Source organism: Canis aureus, chromosome 19, assembly GCF_053574225.1.
Source record: "Canis aureus isolate CA01 chromosome 19, VMU_Caureus_v.1.0, whole genome shotgun sequence".
NCBI lineage: Eukaryota > Metazoa > Chordata > Mammalia > Carnivora > Canidae > Canis > Canis aureus.
In genome coordinates this window covers 4,514,518-4,531,635 of record NC_135629.1, presented here as the reverse complement: position 1 = coordinate 4,531,635, position 17,118 = coordinate 4,514,518, and the positions used below count along the sequence as shown (strand labels likewise).

The window sequence follows — 17,118 nt, the reverse complement described above, 5'->3', positions numbered from 1 at the left end:
TAACAGCCATGACTAGCTGCCTTCTCTTCCTTTTCTCACTTCCCTACCTCTTGCCTTCACCTCCCAAATAAACTCCATGCACCAGAATCCTTATCTCCAGGCAAACTAAGGCACTGTGGCCTAAGCATGCGCAAATGTAGAGCCTCCTGCTGGCTCCCGGTGTTGGTTTAACAGGTGTGAGGCTGCATCTGTGACCTTGCATCTGTTCATGCCAATCTGGAAAGTCATCCTGTTCCTGGTTCTCACCCTCTTTGGCAGGGAACCAGAGGGCTCCAGTATGCTCCCAGCCACCTGCTACCTCACCCACACTGACGCCGTGACCATGCATGCACAGACAGGCATCACCCTCCCCAGAGTTCTCCCCAGCCCCTCTCTGCCCCTTCTCCCTATATCATTTATTACTCCTGCCCTAAGACCATGATGATGTGCCATGAGGTTCAAATAGGAAGCTGGGGTTCGAAACCTGCCATCCTTGGTTTAAGAGATAACTGCTGTGTGCTGCTGTTAGTGTGTGAGTTTGCAGCCAGCTCCATCACAGGTTCGCACAACAAACATCCCGCCACCTCCCGCAGCCTGGTGGGTACCAGGCCCTGTGCTGGGCTCTGGGACATATGGATGCATCATCTACTAGATAATCATCTTTCCCGCCTGCACGTCAGTTCTGCCCACGAGCAACTGCCCAGCAGCCTAGTGGCAGGGAGTGTGCATTCTCAAATTTCACCTTCAGTCACGTGGTGAGAAAAGCAGCTTATTAGTCAACCGCTCTGTGTCATGCATGCGCCTTGTCTCCTTACAGCATTCTTGGGGGCTGTTATCATCCCCAATCCATAGATGAAGAAACTGAGACTCAGAGTTTGAGTGACATTCTGAGGTCACTTGACAACTGTAAGGGGCGGTGCTGGGGCCAGGACCGGAAAGGTCTGGCTCAGGATCTGTTCTTATTCCCTGGTATGTCCTGTCTTCTCGGACAAAGGACATTCCAGAGCGATGGGCTCCTGTGTCCCTGCAACTCAGCCATTTACCCAGGAGCTTCTATATCATCTTAGCACTGGAGACTCTGCAGTGAACCTAGCAAGTCCTTTGTCCTCATGGAGCTTCCCCTTATTGAGGAAGACAGACACAGTAAAGAGGCTCGATTCAAATGGAACTGAGTGAAGGCTACCCAGCCGGGTGATGCGAGGGAGGAGGGTCTTTATTATGTGTAACAAATGACCCCCAACACTTAGCAGCTTACAGAGGCAACCATTTCTTGTCTTGGCATATGTGGGTCAGGAGCCCAGGAGCAGTGCAGCTGGGTGGTTCTGACTCAGGGGCTCTGAGATTGCCAGGCAGGCATTGGCTGGGGCTGCACCGGCGAGGAGCTGGGAAATGTACCCGTAAGCTCACTCGTGCGGCTGGTGGCAGACGCATCAGGTCCTCACCAAGTGGGTCTCTCCACAGCTGCTCACAGGACAGGGCAGCTGGCTTCCCCCAAGGTGAGAGGTCGAGATGGAGATTAAGAGGGAGACACACACACAGATGCACACGCACACATGTGCACCTGCACACACACGCATGTGCACATGTACTCATACCCATGCACATGTGCACATGCTTGCACACACACACACACACTGCTTGCTTTCTTCTCTATCACGGCTCTGATAAAATGAAAAACTAGGCTAGGGAAGCCTAGCCGAGTTTGCAGAAGGCGGCCAAAACAAAACAAGCGCCTCTCCTGCTGCTCCCAGGGATAGCCTGTGCTCACTCTTCTGTGGCTTGCTTTGTGCTTCAGGCTCCCTGAGGAGGAATCTGGAGAGTCTTCCAGCTAGCAGAGGGCTCATCTGCACCTTGTTGCATTCCCTGGTCAGGGAAGCATCACACATTTCTGTTGGCTATTCTGGTCTTCCCTCACCTGCCAGCAAAGGGAGCAGTGGTCTGTGTTGCAATGTACTAATGTCCACTTAGAATTGCTGGGCAGGGAGTCCACAGTCCTTCTAGATCAAGGGGTTTACATTCAAGCATTTGGAACATATTGGCTGGGAAATATGTGCTTTTCATTTTATTTGTTACCAGCAAGTGCTGAAGGGAGATTGGGCTACCAGGGGAGCCCACCTGGGACAACAGGTTTGGAGGTTTGAGGAACAAAGTAAGGACTCTGTCCTTGCTTTTAAAATAATAGATCACTCTGTTGAACAGTTGTTCATGTTTTCCATTTTAAAATGGTGGCTTATATGCACAGAGAACATATAGAATGTGTATACTCATACATATGTACGTGTGTGTACAGTTTAAAGATTCATTAGGGGGCTACTTGGTGGCTCAGTGGTTGAGAGTCTGCCTTCAGCCCAGGGCATGATCCCAAGATCCTGGGATCAGTCCCACATCAGGTTCCCTGCAGGGAGCCTGCTTCTCCCTCTGCCTGTGTCTCTGCCTCTCTCTGTGTGTCTCTCATGAATAAATAAAATCTTAAAAAAAAAAAAAAAAGGTTTAGTAGGGCGTAGGCACCTGTATTCACTACCCAAGTCCAGCAGCCTGGAAACCATTTAATGTTCGTCTGACAGCAACTCCTCTGTGGGGTGTGACTGTTGCCCTGACTTTTGTGACAGTTGTGTCCCTGCTTGGCTTCATGGTGAGATGCTGAGTTTTGCCTGTTTTGCTTTAGTCAGGTGCATTGTGACATATGCCTTCTTTGGCCGCCTAGGCCACTCACCCTGCTGCTGGGGACAGCTGGGGCTGGTGTGTTCCCCTGGCTGCTTGGTATCCCTTTTTTTGTGTGTGGATGGGCCACATTCATCCATTTTCCTGCTGTGACACACAGGCCCAGTCCAGCTCTGGGAGCACCGCACCCAAGGGCTCTGTCGTGTGTTTCACTGGTGTTTGTAACTGGCAGTGGGTCAGGGCGTGCTCTTCCCTTCCTGGGTAACACCATCTTTTCCATAATGGAGCACTTACGTGTGCCAGGCTGTGGGCTGTGATGAGCTGGGGAAGTGGGGAGTAGTATTAATTTGAACCATTATCCAAAGAAATCTAAGCTGCAGACTGGCACCTGCTCTGGGGGAGGGGCAAGCTGCCTGAGAGGCCTGAACAGAAGGGAAGCCTAGCCGAGTTTGCAGAAGGTGGCCAGAGATGCCCCTGAGTAAGGGACACAGTGGCGGAAAATGACCAATGGTCAGGGGGGTGCAGGCAGGAGGAAGAGTGTGTGCAAAAGCCCTGAGGCCAGAGAGGGTGAAGCTCCGGCTGCCATGGCACCATGTGCCTCGGACTGGAAAGCTTGCACGATGGACGTTGATTTTCTCACAGTTCTGGAGGCCAGCAGGCAGGCCGACGTCTGGCAGGGCTGGTTTCTGCTGAGGCCTCTCTTCCTGGCTTGCAGCAGGCCGCCTTCTCATGGTGCCATCATGGGGTGGAGAGCGAGTGAGCTTGGGTATCTCTTCCTCTTCTGGTCAGATCAGGGCCCCACCACTTCCCACCTCTCCTCACAGGCCCCTCTCCAAGCACAGCCACACTCGGCGGGGGGTGGGGGCATGGGGGGTTGGAGGGCTGCGGCTATAACATATGAATGTGGGGGACATAAAGATTCAATCCATAGCAGGGGTGAGGGAGATTTGAAGGACTAGAACATTCCTGGTGCAAGAGGTGAGTCAGCATTTGAGTTTCCACAAACCCTCCCCAAACTTAATGATCTGCAACAGCGAACTTCATTTCTTTACTCAGGAGTTCACGGTTTGGGCAGGACTTGGGGGTGCAGCTCCTCTGGGCTGGGTGTATATCAGATGAGGCTTTGCTACTGTGGCTGACAGCTGGGGGCTCTGCTGGGGCTGATGGCTGGGAGCCCCCTCCTCCTCCTCCTCTCCCTCCTCTTCCTTCCTCTCCTCCTCTTCCTCCTTCTTCTTCTCCTCCTCCTCCCCTCCGCTTCCTCCTCCTCCTCTCCCTCCTCCTCCTTCCTCTCCTCCTGTTCCTCCTTCTTCTCCTCCTCCCCCTCTTCCCCTCCCCCCTTCTTCTCCTTCCTCTCCTCCTCCTCCTTCTCCTCCTCCTCCTCTGTGTGGCAGCATGGGCTTCCTCTAAGCATGGCAGTTGGTTTCTAAGAGCAAGAAAGCCAAAGTTGCCAGTCCTTCAAAGGTTAGGGCTGAAGATGGCAGGGTGCTACTTCTGCCATCAGGAAGTCACAGAATCCAGGTACAGCCACTGGCCACTCACATCACAAAACTTGTCTTTTTGTTTTTTTAATAAAAATGGTATATATTTAAGGTGAACCATGTGTTTCATTGTACATATATATAGTAAAACAATTACTACAGGCAAGCTAATTAACGTGTTTCTCCCCTCACATAATTGTCTTTGTTTTTTATGGTGCTAGCACCTGAAATCTATTCTTGGCAAATTTCTAGTACACCACACAGCGTTATTAACTGTGGTCACCATGCTGTACATTAGATCTCCAGATTTGCTCATCCTACAAAATCTGCAAACCTGTACCCTCTGACCAACATCTGCCCATTTCTGCACACCTACTCCCCTCACCTCCCCACCCCTGATGAACACACAGACCTATCTTCTCTCAGCCGTGTGCTGTGTAAATGCTGCCACCACTTGGGTTTGGCATCACTTCCTAGGCCACATATCCTCTTGCCCTCGGAGCACATGCTGGTCCGCTCTTTCCTCAAGGCAGCACAACCCCAAATAGTGAGGATACAGGGCTAGGGCACATCAAAGCTGTGAGAGTTCGAGCCAGTTGTCCCAAATGCCACCGTCTGGAGCTGGTGCATTGGTGACCAGCACACCGGGGCTTCATGACTAGAGCTGTGTGTGTGTTTGTGTGAGTGTGTGTGTGTGTGTGTGTGTGTGTGTGTGTGTTCCTAGAGTGAGGTCCAGGGCTTTGGATCAGATTCTCTGATGTGTCTCTCACCCAGAGAAGGGTGCCAAGATCATGACAACAGACTTGATTTGAATCCATCTCTGTAGCATGGATGTGAGAGGTGGTAGTTGACCTGGCCTCTCCGAACCCACCTCAGAGAAGCCACAGTTTATCACGGGCCCCAGTCACCACCTGCCACCTAGCAGGAGTCTGGGAACACAGTCACCCAATTCACTTACTCTTCTGTTTTATTTCTTCAACTTATGGAAAACTTCAAACATGCACAAAAGTAGGCAAAACAGTGTAAGATCCCCCCACACCCCATATACCCAAAGTCAACAATTATCACCCCACTGCTAATCTTATCTATTCCCCTACCTTCTCCATTTCATATTATATTTTTCCAACTTTTTAATAAAACAGCACATATACTGAAAGTGTTCATGTCCTAAGTGTGTGGCAGGGTGGGTGTTCACACCTGGGCCCCCAGTAGAGTTTTTGGTACCCAATTCCAACATGTGTGCAGAGGGGGTGAGTTCCCACACCACTGAGCCATTCTCCAACACCAGCTGTGTGTCCTACAATTGAACTCAATTCTGATGCTCTCTACCTGGAGATAGCCTCAGATCCCACAGGTCAAGTGCTCAGTCCTACAAGGCTGCCCACCTCCCCCCACCAACACACTTCAGACACCAGTCGCAAGCTTAGCTTGTTACCTGTGCTCCTGACCAACTGGCTATAAATCAGAGGTTCCTGTGACTTCCCCTTGGGTTCAATTAATTTGTTGGAGTGGCTCACAGAACTCAGGAAACCAGTTTACTCATTAAAATACTGGCTTATTCTGAAAGGATATAACTCAGGAACAGCCAAGTAGGGGCGATGCACGGGGCAAGGGGCACAGAGCTTCCATACCCTCTGGGAGTGCCACTCTCCCTGAATCTCTGTGTGTTCACGAACTGGAAGCTCTATGAACTTCCTTCATAGAGTTTTTATGGAAGCTTCATTACATAGAACTGATTGATTAAATCATGGGCTATTGGTGATTGATTCAGCCTCCAGCCTTTTCTTCCCTCCCTGAAGGTCAAGGGGAGGAGCTGAAAGTTCCAACCCTTTATTCCAGGTTGTTTCCCCTGGCAACCAGCCCCCATCCTTACCTGCTTTTCAAAGTCACTTCATTCACCTGAACCTAGTTATGGTAGAAACAAGACACTCATTTCACTGTAAATGGCTCTTGAATGATTTCAGGCACTGAGGACAAGAGACCAAATATTAGAACAAAAGATGTTCCCATTGCTCAGGAAATTCCAACGGTTTGGGAGTGCCTGGGAGGCTCAGTTGGTTGAGCATCTGACTTTTGATTTCAGCTCAGGTTATGATCTCAGGGTCATGGGCTCGAGCCCCACGGCAGGCTCCATGCTCAGCAGGCAATCTGGGTGAGTCTCTTTCCCCTCTCTCTCAAATAAATAAGTCTTTTTAAGAAAGAAAGGAAGAGAAAAAGAGAAAGAAAGAAGATTCTAAGAGTTTGGGGTGCTCTGAGCCAGGAACTGTGGACAAAGGCCAAGTATATATGAGAAAAAAAACATTTTGGTAATTTTGCACCTGGGTAACCAGGGCCTGGATCAGGAGGCAAACAGCTGCAAGCAGGTGCATGAACAGCACCTGCAAGCCCCCAGGTGCTTCGGTCACCTGGCGAAGGAACCTCCATCCTGACCTCCAACAGGACAGATGGGGTCTGGTTTGCCTGTGTACTTACACAGCCCCTGGGGGGCCTCAGTCATCTCCCACACAGGGAGGACCATGCTGGGCCTGCCAGGTTGCTGTGAAATCAGAAACATGGGTCAGGTCCCAGCCCTGGGCTTGGCACCTTGTAAGGACTGAGTAAGGGGTGTCTCTCATCATCATCCTCATCATTGGCCTTATTTCTACTTCTGCACTGGCTGAGCTGGGCAGGGGCCCGTGGTTAGAGCTGGAGACAGCTCTAGAGACAGCAGTTAGAGCTGGAGACAGCTGGAACCTTCCAGACAGCTGACAACTGCTGGTGTTTAAGATCCTTTATGGCATCCTGGAGAAACTTCTCTGCACCAGGTCATCAGTTAGCTTGAAAGACAACGTGGTTACATAAAATCTGTAACAGACACAGCAGACATAGGGAAAGGGCACGGGGTGTTCTTCTAAGATCAGCAAGGCTGGCCCCGTGGGAGAAGCCACTGGGCTTCTGTGCTGATGGGGCCATGTCTCTAGTCTGTAAAATTACTGAAAAAGGCAATTTGAAAAAAAAAAAAAAAAAAAAAGATGATTTTGGGTTAAAGTGTGTTTTTATTTCTATAGCTCACTGGCAGTAAAATCCAATTTGGGACGTCCAGGGATTAGATTCCCGAATGCTTGCTCTTAGCCCTTTGCTCCTTCAGACCCTGGGAGCCTGGCCGTGGTTTTAAGCCCTTAGCCGGGAGCATTTTAATCCCCAAGTCCCTTTCCTTTGGTTTACAGAGCGCGAAGTCACCGCTGTCAATGGATGCCGTGTATGGTGTATTTCAGCCTCTGTGAAAGTTCAAGTGTGCACGATACGATCTAATTGTCCAGTTCCTTGACATTCAGGCTTGTCTCCTTTGTAAAGTGGTGTAATTGATTTCTGGGTACTTGAAAATAGAGCTGGTAGTGGGGATATATGCTGGAAATACCAAGTAGAGGATGCAGTGAGGCCACTACACCATCCGCACTCACTTATTCCTCCCACCGCTGCCCCCCGGGGCCCAGGGCCCAGAGTTCTGGAACCACAGGCTGCCCTCCAGTGTTGGGAAATGAGCCTAAAGCTTCCAGGAGGAGGTGGCTTTCAGGGCAGAGTTCCAGGTCAAAAGCCCAGCAGTGTGACCCCCTGGGGGCTGGGCTTGGGGGCAGTCTGCTGAGGCTAGAGAAGGGATCCCAGGGTAGCTGGGGACTTCACGGGTCCCCACATCTAGCATCCTCCTGCGGCTCTCCCAGAGTGGGCTGTACTTGCATTGCATGCTAAAAGTGTGTTCTCTCTCTTTGCAGGTCTGAAGGGGAAAGCTCCCGGAGTGTCAGGTATGTGTGTCATCAGCCTCCCCTTGTGCCTCTGTGTCCTGGGAGCGGGGACTTCAATGAAACCATGTGCTTCGATTTCTCTCTGAGGAGGTCTCACCAGGTCAGAGCCCTTCTCCCTTGCTGCCCCTGGCCCTGGCCTGCCACTCCATGACCTTGGCCATGCTCTGTCTGCTGGCTCGTTGTCCTCAAGCAAGAGTGCTGCTTTACTGTGCAGGCTTTCCTGATTCTAGAGTGACCTTCATGGGGGTCACCCGGCTTGGTGGTTGTTCTGTCCCCTTCAGGGCTGTGGTGGTGTCCGATTTACCTAGACTGTGACATATCTAAGACCAGAAGCTTCTCTGCTCAGATAGCCCCTGAGACTAGACTGAGCCAGATGGGGCAAGTCTTTGGGATGTTTGGTGGAGGGGCAGGCTCCTACCAGCCATGACCAAGGCAGTGTGTCTCCATAGTGCATGGAGCAGATGCTGCTTGCAATTGAGACCCTGCCTCTCCCCACTCCTACTAGTGGAGGGTCAGGGGTCGGCATGGAGTGGGGTCACAGCTGGGGATACTGACTGACTGGATCAAGGAGAGGGCTTAGTAGGAACCAGAACCCCAGGGTGCTAGCCTCTCAGCCCAGGGGGCTGGGGCCAGGCAGTTCTCAAAGCCTGAATTGGGGAATCAAGAAGACCATGAGGGATAAGAGACAATGGGCTGGTGATGAGTGTGGAAGAAGCGGGAAGAAGCCAGGAGGCCCTTTAAGAGCCACAAGGATGGCCAGGCCCATTGGCAGCAGATGGGATTTCAGATTTCTGGATGGTTTGAAACGCACTGTGACCAGGCTGGGGAGACAAGATGCTCATCCTGGGCCTGGATGGAGCTGGGAGTTTCAGGCTTGGGTGGGGTTCTATAGGCAGCCCAGGGAGAGAGAAATGCAGGTGGATGATGGTGGCTGCATCCCCAGGAGGCTCCCGGAAGCAGCATGGGGAGCCCCCATTCTGTACCCATCACTTGGCTTTGGCTTAACCCAGGAGGCATGGATGGTGGTCCTAAGCCAGGAAGGCAGAGGGCAGTGGGAGGGCTGGGCCTAAAGACCCTCACTGGGACAGGGTCCCAGCAGGAAGCAGAGGCACACTCAGGGTGGGGGGGATGCTGAATAGTGTCATACAAGGGCTACCAACGGGGTGAGGGCTGCACTGAGAGACAGAGGATGGCCAAGACCAGGAGATGCTGGGGGAGGGGCAGCTGGGCATTCTGGATCGATAGCCCACTCTGAATATGTGCAGCTGTGCGAGCCAAGGGAGGGTGCCCTCAGTGGGCTGATGGGGAAAAGGCCCCAGGTATACTGCTTTTGTGAGCAAAGCAAGGGGCAGGACTTTTCTTACATTTTGGGTAAGAAAAGTCAGATATAAGAACATGGTTTCTTGCTTATAACGTTTGCATAAGTAAACGAAGACAGGAGATGCAAGCGGTACTCAGAATGGTCCCTTGGCAGGTAGGGAGCAGGGCGGGCAGGGACAGGGTGGCTGTGAGCCTCCTCAAAGCGTGTGCTGTGCTGTTGCTTGAGCTTGGAACCACACAAATGTATTACCTATCCAGAATATTTGTTAAAAATAAAGAGCCGTCTGAGGAGAGGTTGGGTTGCCGAGAGGTAGTGAGCATCCCATCACTGGGGTATGCACTGACATTGGAAGGGGACTCATGGAGAATAGGAAGGAGAAGCCCCTCAGCACCACTCTTCATTGCCTCTCGCTGCTCTGGGATCTGAGCTCCCCCCTCTGTTTGATACACTCACCCAGAAGGTGTTAATGACACTTCACGAGATATCCTGAGACCAGTGGGCTTTCACTATACGTTCAGCCAAGTTCCTGATTGAATGGGTGCTGGGAGACGTGTGTGCAGTGGGCGTTTGGCCCTAAAGAGAGCTGAAGTGCCCTGCCCACCCCTCCCGCCCCCTCAGGGCTGTGTGGTGGGCTGTCAGGAACCTGATTTGGGGGGCATCTGGGTGGCTCAGTGGTTGAACATCTGCCTTTGACTCAGGGTGTGATCCTGGGGTCCTGGGATCAAGTTCTGCATCGGGCTCCCCACAGGGAACCTGCATCTCCCTCTGCCTATGTCTCTGTCTCTCTCTGTGTGTCTCTCATGAGTAAGTAAATAAAATCTTTTTTAAAAAAAAAAAAGGAACCTGATTTTGCAGGGCAGTTATTGGAACAGAGCCCTGAAGTAGGAGTATGATTCTCTGCTCTGGGGAACGGCGGGAAAGACATTTCAGTGGGGAGGAACAGCATGTGCAAGGACCTACGTGGTGAGAATAAGGCATGGCTTGGGAATGGGAGGAGGGACTGTATGCAAATTGAAACATATGTTCACAGCTCGAGCCAAATGGTTCTCAGCAGGACACTTGGAGATGAGGAGCTGGGCAAGGAGGAGAACTGATAGGAGTCCAAGCAGAGGAAGCTGCATCTAAGTTTCTCTAAGGCTCAAGAACCCAACCCCGTAGAGACTTCTACTCTGCTGTGTAAACTCTTGGGAACAGGCCCAGAGACCTTTAGGACTCGTGGTAGAAGCCACTGCTAGGACTTTGAGATGCTGTTGTCAGGCCTTGATGGCATTTCTGTCCCAGGCCAGGCATGTGTTTTGTCCCCGGGGAGCTGTCACCACAGGGGTCAGGTCTCTGACACATGTCACACCCTCTGCTCAGCTCACTAGCACAGGGTGGGCACAGGGGCACAGGACAGGAAGCAAACTCATGGACAGTTCAGATCTGACCCACTGTCCATGTTTCAGCACTCCCCCCAGACAGCTGCAAAATTTGTTTCCCAGGGAAAAGTGACCCTGATGTCCCCTCCTAAGGGGCCCCTGGTCTTCTGCTGAGTGTTCTCTCCCATGGGCCCACCAAGGGGGAGTGTTCTTTTTTTTTTCTTTTTTTAGATTTTATTTATTTATTCATGAGAGACACACAGAGAGAGGCAGAGACAGGCAGAGGGAGAAGCAGGCTCCCTGTGGGGAGCCAGATGCAGGACTTGATTCCAGAAGTCCGGGGTCACAACCTGAGCTAAAGGCAGATGTTCAACCGCTGAGCCACCCAGGTGCCTCCAAAGGGAGTGTTCTAAAACTCAAATCTGATCACAGTGACTGCCTCCTGTGCACCCCCCATCACTCCCCCACCCTGCTTCACCCTCTGGGGAGCCCTGTTGTCCATCATCATAGCTGTGGCTCTCACTGAGGTCCCTGGGCCCAGCACCTCCCACCTATGCAGCCCAGTTTCCTGCTCCTGTCTCCCATGGACCTGCAGCCGCCCAATGAGCTACTCACTGATTCTAAATGCATCCATGGATTCCCTGCCTGCCTTCAGTTCATCTGTGGGATGAGTACTGTTTCCTCTGTCCCCTCCATTTGGCAGACCTGGGCCTTTCTCAGAACCCTCACTCTGATGCCTCCCTGAAGCTTTGAAGGGGTCGTGGTCAAATTGCCCTTCTCCCTGCTTGCACTCCTTGGCTTTTTGTGCTCATTTCTGATACCTGTGTTCTCTTTGATTTGTGTCCTAGGGACTTGAGCACTTAACCCCCCACCCCCCCCACAGGCAGAGTAAGGAACCTGGATGAGGCCCCCATCCCCCTCATTGTCTCCCAGCACAGAGCACAGGGCAGGCACCAACAGGCCATCGTGGACTCACTGGGAACCCTGGGCACAATGCCTTGTCCACAGCACTGGCACTAATTAATGTTTGCTTAATTGGCTTCAGAACTCATAAATATTTTCAGGCCATAAACTGGAAGGAAAAAAAAATTGGACCATCTACCCTGCTCAGTGGAGGACCCCTCTGCTCCTCTTGCTTCGTTGCCCTTTCCACAATAAACACCAAAAATCGTGGGCAGAGGGGGCTATGTTCGACTCAGAGAGGCAGTGTCTGCATTTCATTATCCTGGCTTGGGTCTGGATGGACACCAGGAGCTGATCTGATGATCTTTGCTGAATGTTAAGAAAATGAATCCTGAGAGACCCTCCTTCCCCCACCCCCTACCCTGGGGTCCCTGCATGGCGAGGTTTTTTCTTTACCCTCCAAAGACATGAGCCACCACCTGCCTTTCTGGTGGGCTATAGGAGCCTCCCAGAGCAGCAGGGAATGGGTCTGCCAGGAGAAGCCTGTTTGTGAATGCGTTCGCGCTACTTTTCCCTGAGGCGAAACATTTGCAAGATCAGATGTATTCATTTTCCACGAATGAAATGACTCAGTTTTGCCCATTTTGCAAACGTAGGACTATGCTTCCTTGTTTCCAGGGAGCGTGCGTCTGTTTTCCAATCCCCTCCGAGGGAGGCTACAGACCTTTGAACCTTCTAATGATTTATTGGTTGGGGGATAGGTGGAAAAGAAGAGCTTTGCAGAGTTTGGCGTTTGAAAGAATGAATAGCTGCATGGAGGGCTCAGAGGGGGGTGCTGATACTGTATTTGAGGAGCAAGGACTTTGTGCAGCACAAAAGCATTATCTTTTTCTTCTCATCACCCCTTTGAAATGAACCCAGGCATGTTCGCTATTAGGAATAGGTACCATTTAATGAGTGTTCACTGTGAGTCAGGGCCTCACCTCAACTGTGCAAACAACCCCACCCCTTCAAGAGAGGGTGAGCCCCACTTTTTCAGCTCTGGGAAACTGAAGCAAAGAAATACTGATCAGCTCCCCATCCCTAGATAATACGGCTTTTGAATGCAGACCCTAGACCTCAAACGCAGAGCCTTTCCAGGTCAGAATGGCCTGTGGTGCGTGTGGAACATACAGATTTCCAGGCCCTGCCCTTCTCCAGTCTGACTAGGAATATTCAGAGTGGGGCCTGGGACTCTGAATTGTAACCACTTCCTGTGTGAGTCTAAGAAGCGGCCTGAACACACAGCCTCCCTCTCAGCAGGCCAGTGTCCCGTGTCAGGCTGTGCCTGCCTCCCAAGTGTGAGCTGATGGATCCTCAGAAACACCGAACACAGCAGATCCCCTAGATCGCCTCCCCAGGAGGAATCCTGAAACATTGGTATTTTCCAAAGGTTTCAACCAGCAAGATTCTCAAGATCCCAAGTGGCTGGTGAAACCTGAGGGCTGCTTGTCTGGGGAGCATGGGAGCCACTTCTGGAGAAGGCGGGCTCGGTTACAAATGTTGTCTTAATTGGAACAAAGACATATAAGTGAAAGCAATTAGTCAAAATTAATCCGTTTTTCTGTGCACATCTCCCATCACTCTGTGCCAAGGCAAGGCAGCCTCTGTAATGATCTGGGCCATCCCCTCCACCCCCACCACCCCAAACCCAAAATGAGAACATGCAATTTCTTGTGTGTGCAAGGAGGTATGAAAATTGCCAGAGGTGGCAGACAAAGCTGGGATGTTTGCGGGGCTGAGTAAACAGGATAGAGTTGTCATCTCCAGGATGGAATGGGAGCTGGCTCCACATCAGGGAGACAGGCTGGGGTCTTCTCCTGCAGCCCGGTCCACAGGCTGTGCGAAGGGCTGAGCCAGTGGCCTCGGGAGGGGAGTTGGAATGTCTTAGCACCGTGGATGGGAGTAGAGGCACTGGGGTCAGATGCTTCTGAATTAAATAAATCCTTTTATCTCCCTGTCCCTATCCTCTGTGTCACCACGGACCAGACACTGAACTCTCCAAACCTCAGAGTTGACACTCATTCAGTGGTCTTTATTGAGTACCTACTGTATGTATGAGCGAAGCCAAGTTCATCTGCCTGATGCGCAGAAAAGACCATCACTGAGACATCAAGTATGCAGCAAGGAGAGGGTTTATGTATTCCAAAGGCAGCCAAACGGGGAGATGGGAGTGCAAGTCTCAACACCCGCCCGCCTCCCAGCCCAGCAGAAGAGGAGCATCAAGGATACTTAGGGGCAAAGGAGAAAAGTCTAGTTCAAAGGTTGCAGTTGTGCCTTTTCATGCCATTAACCCTTTGGTTACCCGTTTGAGTCCCCGCTTGCCCTTTGATCGGTTCTCGTCCTGAGTGTGCTGGGACGATGACCACTCTGGTTTCTTCCCGCTGCAGTGGGGTGAAGACTGGGGTAGAGGAATGGAAGCTTTCTGAACTTGTCTGGACTATTCTTTAGCTCCAAAATTGTAAGCCAACCCTCTGCATTACCGGGACTTGGGTCAATAGTCCTTGTACTGTGTTCTATCTAAGGCTTTAGGGGAGGGTTGTTGTGACCAAGTAGCGTGTTGCACTCATGAGCTGATTTCTTTGGACCAGCTCCCCTAAGTGGTAATTTCAGATCCATCAGAAGCTCACTGGTCTGAGCGGGGTCCATTTCGATCTTCACCCTCCTGATGGCGCAGGGAACCTGTGCATTCTCATAATTCGGATGTGATGAATCGACAGCTGACTTCCCTGGGGTTTTCTGAGGGTGGCTAGCAGCACCTCAAAGGATGCTATCCAATGAGGTTGGAGCTGGTCCTCTGGGCACCTGCTCTTCAGGTCATTAGTGACATGTTTTGATGTCAGTGTAAGGGCACATGTGGGAGGTATGTCAACTGACTGGAAGCAAACTTATGTATCCCGTGTACCCGATAGTATCCAAATTCCCTGATGTGAGCCCCTCCAGGAATTCCTAAGTGATGAAAAGGACATCGAAAAGAACATCGAAGGTCTTTATATAACATCTCATGGGGGCTTTAACCCAAGCCCACTTCTAGCAGCTACTCTTACCCAAAGCAGGGCAGATGGCAAGGCTTTTTCCCCAGTTAAGTTGGTTTCTTGGCATATCTTTGCCAAAGTTCACTTTTTCTCTTTTTCTGGTCAATTGGGGTCTCCAGGAAGCATGGGATTTCCATTGAATGCCCAAGGCATTGGACATCATTCATGAGATTTTTCGCCCCCTTGTCACTCTGAATTATTAGCAGCAGTCCAAACCTAGGAGTGATTTTGCTTACAGGTGTTTTGACAACCTCTGAGGCCTTCTCTGAGCAGCATGGCAAAGTTTCAACACAACTTGGAAAGGTGTCTGCAAATATTAGCAAATCCCAAGAATTACCTGTTGTTTTTGCCATCCTGGTCAAGGCCGCCTGCCGATCTTCTCCAGATGTGGTGCCTCTAAGCTGTATACCTTTTAGAACTAGTGGGGGGCCGTCTTAGGATTGTTTCTAGCACAAGTGGCACATATTTGAACAGTTCTCTGAAGATTGGAACCCATAATATACTTCTGGATCCATGGAAGAATAGCATCTTTCCCATAATGTGTGCTTTGGTGAATATGGCTAATTATTTCTTACATAAGATGTTCTGGGATAAGGATTCATTATATATCCAGCCAGTATTAGTGCCAGCTTAGTGTCCAAATCCCCATTCCTTAGCTCCTCTACGGTCCTCCAAGGAACATTAGGGGTTGATATTTAGTTAAATCTGTGTTTGGTACTAAAGCCATCAGAGGGTTTGGGAGTCTTTGTATGGGCTGCCAGTGGGGTTCCCTTGGGCAGTCAGCCAATTTATGGCATCCTTAGCAGTGAACAATAGCTGATGGGCCACCCCTACATCCAGGTCTTTGTTAGCTTTGATCTGTGAAACTTCTCATCCACGAACATGTCAAAGTCTGGGTTTTCTGATGGAAGATCGTCCATTCGGGATGGCTGCAGTAAGCTTGTTCAGTTATCCGTGTGTCTCTGGTGATGTTTCTGAGTGACCCTTAGAGCACAGGCACGAAGATGCTCTCCACATGTGCCATTGTGGCAGCTTTCCTCTGAAGCTTACCTTGGGTTGTTAGCCTCAGTTTGTAGGGTTTCAGGAAAAAGGTCAGTCTTAGTTTTCAATGATTCAAGTCAGACAGTGGGAGGAAACTGGAAACTGTAGTTTGGAGAGTCATAGTCTGATATTCAGGGAAACCAGAAGAATTCAGGACCCAGTCCGTTTTTTTTTTTTTAATTTTTATTTATTTATGATAGTCACAGAGAGAGAGAGAGAGAGAGAGAGGCAGAGACACAGGCAGAGGGAGAAGCAGGCTCCATGCACCGGGAGCCTGACGTGGGATTTGATCCCGGGTCTCCAGGATCGCGCCCTGGGTCAAAGGCAGGCGCCAAACCACTGCGCCACCCAGGGATCCCCCCCGTCCGGTTTTATAGGCAACCAACAAACACTCAAAGGCAGTTCATCAAAACTAGAATCCGACATTTACAAAATGTGTTACTGAAACAATTTCTCTCTCTAAAATCACCCTCATTTCCACCAAAGATAGCCAAATTAAGACTAATTCATTTGTAAAATAAGTCCAATTTTAACAAACTTGGCCTATTTACATAGGCGTAGCAACAATGGTGATTGGTCATATATATTTGGGTTTTTTTTTTTTTAAATCTGCTTTGCTGGAACTTTTTTTTTTAACATTTATTTTTAAAATGTATTTATTTAAGTAAGCTCTACACCCAATATGGGGCTCAAACTCATGGCCCTGAGATCAAGAGTCACATGCTCTACCCACTGAGCCAGCCAGGCGCCCATGCTGGAACTTTTCATAAGGAACATCAGATTGAAATCTTAACAGCCTTTTGAGGTTAAACAGCCAAGCCAGATACTTGCCATCAGGCTTTGCCTGCAATACCTGCAGATTTGGGTGACTTCCTCCCCTCTCAAAATCCCCAAAATATCTTGAGGTTCCCGCACCTGCCAGGAAGTGACTTTTCTTATTCACTTGATAAAGCTCCTCAAAACTTTGTAAGCAAGGTAGCAAGTGATTTTTCCAAGAGGCTTCATTGGCTCCATAGAATCAACCTTAGTTCCTTAATGCTATCTGGCCATCTCTGAGTATGTGCATATCTTCCTCAACTATGACATTCCAGTCAAAGCTTTGGGAATATGATCAGTGTTCCCATTTGTGTCCTCTTACAGGGAGAATAGATTCTCATTGACCTTATGCAAACAAATACATTGCCATGAAAGTATAAGATATTCACTGAGGGTTTCTGATTTCTGGTGGTATCAGATAGAGAGAAATGTTTCATATCTGTTTAACAAAGAAATTTTTTCACCAAATTTCTGTTAGTCATAGGTAGACTTGAATCCAGAAGACCAAACATTAGAGAACCAGCAGTGTTTCAAACAAGAGTCTGTTTGAATGCAGCTTCTCCATTAGTTTTGGAAATTCTTACTCAGTTTGACTTTACGATCTTAAAGAGATCAGAGACCTGTATTTGTCAATACAATGCAGCTGACAAGGAAATTCTGTGACACACAGTACTTCAATAATTAGTATAACAAGCGATGACATTATAC

General features: G+C 50.1%; 1 protein-coding gene across 6 annotated transcripts in view; it reads left to right on the top strand.

Annotated features, from left to right (window-relative positions):
- The window catches only part of IQSEC1 (IQ motif and Sec7 domain ArfGEF 1), a 379,425-nt gene that overhangs the window by 116,794 nt on the left and 245,513 nt on the right, over nucleotides 1-17,118 (top strand). For all 6 annotated transcript variants that reach the window (XM_077857658.1, XM_077857665.1, XM_077857666.1 and 3 more), the window contains exon 2: nucleotides 7,868-7,897. In XM_077857658.1, coding sequence (XP_077713784.1) covers nucleotides 7,868-7,897 — 30 coding nt within the window. The remainder of the gene's footprint in view (nucleotides 1-7,867; nucleotides 7,898-17,118) is intronic.